At 43.1% G+C, this 7,966-nt stretch overlaps 1 protein-coding gene across 2 annotated transcripts in view; it reads right to left on the reverse strand.

Annotated features, from left to right (window-relative positions):
- Positions 1–4,950, reverse strand: part of FBN1 (fibrillin 1) — a gene marked incomplete at its 5' end in the record, with an annotated part of 158,196 nt that extends 153,246 nt beyond the window's left edge. For both annotated transcript variants that reach the window (XM_084293696.1, XM_084293695.1), the window contains one exon: positions 4,781–4,950. In XM_084293696.1, the coding sequence (XP_084149822.1) occupies positions 4,781–4,950 (170 nt within the window). The remainder of the gene's footprint in view (positions 1–4,780) is intronic.
- Between the last annotated feature and the right edge of the window lie 3,016 nt (positions 4,951–7,966).

Below are 7,966 nucleotides of genomic sequence, written 5' to 3' on the forward strand. Positions count from 1 at the left end.
TATACAGCATGTCAAGAACATTGCTATATCATTTACTGTAGCCTTTTCCACTGTCTGCTCTAGCAGGGACTTGCTATCATCAAATGGGAAATAAATACTGAGTACATCAAAAGTACTTTTCTGATGACTACTGCCAGACAGCTTTCATTAAAAGTATCAAATGTAAATAAAAATTTACATGTAGTGGTTAAACTAGTATATTTAAAAACAATTAAAACACATCATGGCATTCAGGAAGACATCTATCTATACAACCAGAATTGAAAATCATACATTATTCCTTCTTTAAGCATTAGCCCTTCAGCAAGCATTGATAACAGCTAGTACCACCTGCAGAATAAATTGTGTGCTGGCTTCTTGCTAGTCCTAGTCCATACATCCCACTCCCCAGAGAAAGTCACACCTACATCAAATCACATCATATGGTCCTACTGGGAGACAGGAAACATGTACACGAGACACAATGCCAAGATCTATGAACTCATTTAACTTTTGAATTAGATTTCCATTTATGTACAGGATAATGTAACAATAATGATAAAAAAATAAAATCATGGCCATTGGAAAATAAACCAGAAAGGTGCAGAACCTTACGCTGCGTGTAGCTGCCAAGAAGACCTCCACAGAGGCTTTATGCCGTAAGGTGCCGAAAACTGGAAGGAAGTCTGCCATTCCACCTGGAAGCCAGCTATTACAGTAATTTACATGTATTCTTAATTGCCCTATATTAAAAGTTATTGGCATTGCTTTTATATCTGAAAATTCACAGGGCTGGCAGGTGGCAATCCAAAGGGCTCTGTTTCTAGTGCATTTTTAATTACTTTTTATCCCCAAGTATCCAGGTTCCCTCCTGCTCCCGCATGACACGGACAAGGTGTGGCACCAGCAGCCAGTCAGAGTGGCAAGAAAAAATGTTTGAGGTTTTTCAGTATAAACCAATATTTACCGGTATGGAAAGTCTGCTTTTCTTCAGCAAGCTTTTAGTGGTAAATATTGGTTTAAAACGAAAACCAGAAGCCTTAATTATATAGTTGAATACTGGAATTATATTATAGATTTAGAAGATTTATTTTATTTCAGGGAGCAGTCATGCATGAAAAGGATCAAATCCAACCGAGTTTACTCAAGCAAGCCTATCAGTAAACCTGTGAACTTTGTTTTGTGAGTACAACCAACAGAAATTGTTCCAAAAGCCCAATCCCCTGTTGAATAGCTTTAATCCAAGTGTGTTATGAATCTCACTGAAGCCAACTATTATGTTCTGCAATATTCACTATCATTTCAACTTCAAAACAATTAAATTAAATCACTTTTACACATATGTATTTAATGGTGTCTTAATTAGAGTCGTGCCAAAATTTGGATATCTTGAAGAAATTTTAGGTCTCTCAAAATTTCTGCTGAGCTATCTGTTAGACAAATAATTGCTTTCTTTGGTCATTATACAGATAAAAAGGCAGATGAATGTGCTTAAAATATTATTAAGAACTGATTGATCATCATTAAATTTGAGGTCTTTGTCTAGTGTCATCAGAAAAAGGGAAATCCTAATTAATTCTAAGATATTCAAGCACAATATTTCTTGTATGCAGTAAAGCATCAATCAAATCACCAGTAAATTACTTTTGGTTTATATTCAAATGATTGAAATGTATATAAGTGGTTTACTTCAAGAATGTATTGCTTAGAAAGAACTTCCCATTCATGGCCCAGTTTTGTAGTTTTTATTTCTTCAAAAATTGATGCTATATTTTTCGGTGTTTAAGGAATAGGGGGATAACAGTTTGATGCCACATTAATGTTTGTGTTAAAGCCTTGGGGGTTCTGTGGATAAAAATGTCTCAATAAGATGCTTATTATTTTAACTTGCTGAACCACACCAGATTCCAGCAACATTTCTGTGAATGGGGAATATGCAAATGATATATCTAGTTACATGCTGAAATTAATTACTGCCTTCTTTTGATTGCTTTCTGTTCACTTAGAGGCAGCAGGTACCCGCACATAAACACACACTGCCTTAGACCAAATGTACCGGGCACTACAAAGACTTCAGTGCTAATGCCTTCATAGTTGGATCAGTTCTAACTACAGAAGCAGCAAGCTCCAAGCCTTAAAATGAGTACATAAAAGGCTTTCCCACATAATTCATAATTATTAAAGCTAAAAATACTTATAGAACCATATTATGTGCTCAGACAGCTAACAAGTATAAACAATGAGGCAAAGGTCACAGGGAAGAAAGCAAACATCTCCTGTAATCAACAGCTTGCAGTAAAAAATGTTAAGTGTGAAAAATCACCAGAATCAAATCAGATCTTAGACTTCTTCATTTTTACATAAAAGACCAGTATTCACATACAGGCTTTCCCTGATATATTAAAATGCTAAGACCCTTTCAACAGTAATTACAATCAAGCAAATAAAAAGTCTAAACTTAAAAGAATTTGTCTAAAAATGTAACTCCATGCTCCTACAATCAGGGCAAGAGTTCATTTCAAAAAAAGAAGAAAAAGAAAAGCAGTCTTAGTCAACTACAATAACATCAAAATAAAGTTTCCCAGCATCTGTTATGATTTGCATTACAACTCTCAGATTCCCAAGTGTATTTGTACTGATGAACAAGTTAAAAAAAAATAAAAAAAAAACTTGTAAAATCATATTTTTAGTGTTTTAGTCCATTCAATAGCAATGAATTTTCCCTGTCTAACATGTGTACAGTTCCTGTACATTCAAAATACATTTTCCATCTGGGTTTCCAAAGAATTAGTTCCAACCTTGTCTGATAAAATGACAATTCTTTTTATTCATACTGTACAGTACACTACCACACCTAAGGAAGCACTTGCAATTTCTGAATTGGAAATGTCCTGCAGGGTTCTCCCAACAAAGATAAAGATGACTGGATGTTAACAAAGGGATTTCCATCTCCTCCAAGCAGCTTATGCACTCTACTCTAAGCCTCGAATGAGAGTTACAAAAAAAGTTATCAATCGAACTAATGGTTTGTTTTGTATTTACTGTATCTCAGAACATCTGGCAATCATATTTTATTTAAGAACTTGCCCTCCAAGGGCACTCATTCAGAACTCTAAAATTCCAAATATTTGACCAAGACATAAAATACCTAAAACTGATATTAGCATTAACTGTAGATTTTCAGATCACTAAGTTGATATAGAACTCACAGATAATATACAATAAAAGGATGGGAATGAATCACTGCAAAGTACACAAGCTGAAGGTTTCAGTTAAATATACAAATCAACCCATAAGACTGAATACTTATCCTAACCCATCCTGGACTTCAAAAATTATTAAAATTGAAATACCATCTATGAAGCAGTACTATTACTATCTAAACAGCACAGTCATATTCAACAAAGAAATTTTATCCTCAGCTGCTTGCCTCTAACTCCCACTAAGTCCATCAAGGCAGCACACATGTTCTAGGTGGCATACTTTATCCCATTGATCAGAAAGTGATGCTTTTCAGCCTGATGTTTACTCAGAGTTCTAAAATGAGAAAGTTTTTCAAAACATCATGAAGAAAAAAAAGGTTCATTCTAGAAAATACTTTTCCTTATAATTTTTTATTACTTACAATTAGTCCCCAACTAGCACAACCCAACAACCCCAATAGCCCCTGACTTCAAGAACAGCTTTTGTCAAAGAAAAGACCTACTCTGTCCAATTGTTCCTCTGGTGACAAGGTTTGAGGAAATGAAATAAGAGAGTCTGACCCTACAAAATCAGATCCTTGAAAAACAATACTGACAGCTTGCATCCATTTTTGCAGAACAAGGACCCTAAAACTTAAACCTTCTCCAATTAGGCAAATATTAAAAAGGCCAAGATTTCCAATCTGTATATAAATAAAATGTACTACGTAAGTGTGAGGAAGTTAGCAAGAAATTAAAGCATATCCATCAAGGCCTCTAAAAATAAAGCTGTAATAGCTCCTCTTGGGGAAGTCAGGAAAACAGAGAAAAAGTCTTGCATCCCTTACTGAAACGTAACTATCTCTGTGTAATTTTTGCTACATTTGCTCTCTGCCTGATGAGTGAAAAAATCTTGCTATGGGCTGAAACAGGGCACCGGAACCCCTCAGGAAGGAAACCTCCTTTTTCCTTCCAACGTTGCAACCTTTCACCTTTACCGTGAACTATGCTTCCAACTGCGCACACATGCAATGCCTTTCAGCTGTCTTAACAATTATTTTTGCTCAGGAAAGGTGTTCTATTAGGATTTGGAAAGCATTTTGCCGGATCGGATTTGCCCCTCAAAAAAACCACCCTGCTAAGCGTGTGCCATGATGCCCGATCATGAGTTTTCACTCTTGTATGCATTGCTCGCTCGCTCGCTCTAGGTACCGGATAGCTCTGACACAAGCAGCAGTGCCGGGGCCAGGAGCAGCAGCGGAGAAGCAGCACAAGTCCAGAAAGCAGAGGCGCAGCGCACAAGGTTTAGGGGGTGACGAGAGCCGGCAGCAAGCAGCGGGCCTCCCCGCTGCCCTGCTTTCTGCAGAGGGGACGCGCGAGGAATGCAGGAGCCTGCAGCGAGCCTTTATCTGCGCCCTTCCCTCGAGCCACCCGAGCAAAGCCCAGCCGCAGCCCAGCGAAGCCCTCATCCCCCCGCACGAAGCACGGCTCCCCGGTGATGCTGCGGGCGGTGCCCCGGCCCTGTGTTGGGGGCATACCCGAGCCTCCTGGGGGCCTCCCCTTTCTCCCCTTCTCTCAGCCACCTCCGCGGTGCCCCGGGGGGCCCGGCCCGCACCTACCCTTTGAGCGCGTCGTGCCCGCCGCCGCCCTGCCCTCGCCTCTTGGCCCTGCTGGCCCGCAGCTCCTTGCCGCTCGCCCCCTCGGCGTGCCCGGCGGCGGCGGCGCCCCCCTGGGACGCCCACAGCACGGCAACTCCCAGGGCGATCCCCAGCAGCCGCCCCCGCCACATCGCGTCCCCCGAGCCCTCGGGCTGCGAGCGGCCGTCGCCTCCTCCTCCTCTTCCTCCTCCTCCTTCTCCTCCTCCTTCTCCTTCTTCTCTCCGCCGCCGCCGAAGTCCGCCGATGCCCGCCGCCCTGCCTCCGCAGAAACGTCTGCGAGGCGAGCTGTGAGAGAGAAGGGAGGAAGGGGCGTCAGGGGCAGGGCGAGAGCGGGCACGGCCGCCCCGCGCCCGCCGGCGCTGCTTCCACCTCCCTGCCACCGGGACCCGCTGGGAGCCTCCCCCGGCCGCGACCCCTTTCCTTTTCCCGGCTCCGCCGAGCGGGTACCGGCGGCTGGGAGCGCCGGGGCTCGCCGGCAGCCCGGGGGGGAGCCCCGCGGGCAGGAGCCTCCCGGCCAGCCCGCCCGCCCCGCTCGGCGCCCGCACCCGCTGGAGCCGCCGCCGGCCGCCGTTCCCGCTGCTGTTCCAGCTGCGGCCGCTGCACCCACCGCGGTTCCAGCTGCGGCTCCAGCTGCCCCCTCCCTCCTCCTCCTCGTCCTCCTCCTCCTTTTTCCCCTCCTCTCACTCCCCCCCCCCCCTCCCCGTCCTCTTCAAGGACCGCCCGCGCACCGCTTTCTCGCGAGAGAGGTGACAGAAAATGTTCCCCCCCCCACCCCCAAAACGCCACCCCGGGGGGCTCCGGGGCTGGGGCCGGAGGGGCTTCCCCTTCCCCGAGGTGGGAGTGATTCGGGCAGGGCACCTGCGGCCAGCCGCCCCGCTACCCCTGGGCCGGGGGCTCTGCCCGGACCCCCCAGACCTCCGGTGCCTGCCCGGGCTCCCGGGGAGCCCCCGGGCTTGGAGCAGGGGGCAGCAGCTCAGGGTGTACCCCCAAAGCGCAGGGACAGGGACGGAGTCCTCCATCTGAACCTCTGTAGGCGTCAGAGAGCTACAGCATAGCTGCGGCGACTTAGCGGCTTTAAAAAAGTAATGCAGAACATCTCGGTTTCCCTTATAAGGAAAAATTGCAGCGATGCTAGCTTCACCTTAAAGGCTGCTGCAGGAGGAATAATATGCTTTCTAGCAATTAGCAGGGCAGCGACCGCTGCAGGGATTCAAAAACCCTAGGGCAAGACCTGAGCCTGGAAGCAGTGACAGACCAAACTTGCAACGCCTGCAGTGGTGGGCTAAGAAAGAGGCCTCATTTAAAGGGGAGAATTCAGTTATTAACTGGAAGCCCTTAATTTCATAGTTCCATTATTGCTTTATCCCACTCTAGGAAGCAGCATAACCATAGATTTGATAGATTATTCTTTGTTAGCCCCTATCACAAGGAAACTGATTTTGGAGTAAAAGAGGCATAATGAATATTTTGTGAATAATTGCTGCTTTGTGTATTACAATTCTGAATTTCTCTCTCTCTCTCTCTCTTTTTTTTCTTTTTTTCTTTTTTTTTTTTTTGATCTCTGGGAACTCTTTGTCATTGACAAGAAATTGTAAATCCTGTGTGGAGTGGAAGTTATGCACTCCACCCCTTGCAAGGGAAATTCAGTCACTAGGATAACAGCTCATCCTTCATTACAGAAAAACAAAAACAGTAAATGGGGATACTTCTAGAATCAACACAAATAAGTCCAAACTGTTAGCGGAAATCCAGTGGAACGACAAGATCTACACCAAGGAATACCCAGTTGAAACTAAAATACCTGCTAGATGGTAGGGGTACAAGGAAGCTCCAGGAATCAACTTCCAGATTTCAGCAGGAGGTGCTTTTCTGCTTTCAAAACTACAAAAGTACACAAAATTCATGATAACATAGCTAATAACTTGCCTGTTGCTAACATCATCTTCTAGACCAAAACTTACTTAAGTCAATGAAAAACTCTCCTCAAACTCACTGGACTTCAGATCAATTCTTACAGGACTAAGGAAGCTTGAGCCATAATCCAGCCTTAATAAATAACAGATTGGTAGCATTCTCATGGAGAGCCTGTACATGCACCTAATTCTATGCAGCCAGTTCCAGAACAACTGCATGTCTCATCCTGAAAGGAAAGGAAAGGAAAGGAAAGGAAAGGAAAGGAAAGGAAAGGAAAGGAAAGGAAAGGAAAGGAAAGGAAAGGAAAGGAAAGGAAAGGAAAGGAAAGGAAAGGAAAGGAAAGGAAAGGAAAGGAAAGGAAAGGAAAGGAAAGGAAAGAGAAAAGAAACGAAAAAGAAAAGAAAAGAAAAGAAAAGAAAAGAAAAGAAAAGAAAAGAAAAGAAAAGAAAAGAAAAGAAAAGAAAAGAAAAGAAAAGAAAAGAAAAGAAAAGAAAAGAAAAGAAAAGAAAAGAAAAGAAAAGAAAAGAAAAACATCATGCAGTTTTTACTTGTACTTTTGTGGTGTTTTTTGAAATTCTGAAGAACAAACCCCACTATGACCCTGGAAACAAAAAACTGTAATATTGAAATTAGTGAGTGGTTAATAGAATTCAATCCCAGACTACCTACACGGGTAGTAGTCTACCTACGGGTAGACACATATGAGAATTATCCTATTTCAATGTATACAGAAAATACAAAACAAGGAAAGCAAGCATTGTGGGCTGACAGTAAATTATATTTATGCATTCAGCTACTCTTCACTTAGAAGTATTTTGGCAGAAATGCTGGATTTCTTAACTTACATGTATTTTCAGCTTTTGTTAATTTCAGGTAGGTATTGATTGTGAATGGTTCTGTATTAGTGAGCCGATGTTGCAAAAGCTTAGCTGTATGATTTACAGGGTAGCTGACCATTCACCCACAGCAGCTGCCAAAGCACTTGCCAAAGGGAAATGGAGAGTATATACAGTGTGCCAGATTTTGATGCTATTTGAAATAAGTAGTTTAAATCTCTTTTTTTAGCAATTTTTTGTTTTAAAAGGATAACGCATATCTATCTATCTATCTATATAAATGTACATAGTATTTAAGCTAGCACAGGAAATGCAACGTGTATACTCGACCCAGACAACCCGACACTCGACCCATTCTGAGTATTTAGGCTGATTTTTATCATCAAGAAAATTGGCA

The sequence above is a fragment of the Netta rufina genome (assembly GCF_964035555.1).
Source record: "Netta rufina genome assembly, chromosome: 11".
NCBI lineage: Eukaryota > Metazoa > Chordata > Aves > Anseriformes > Anatidae > Netta > Netta rufina.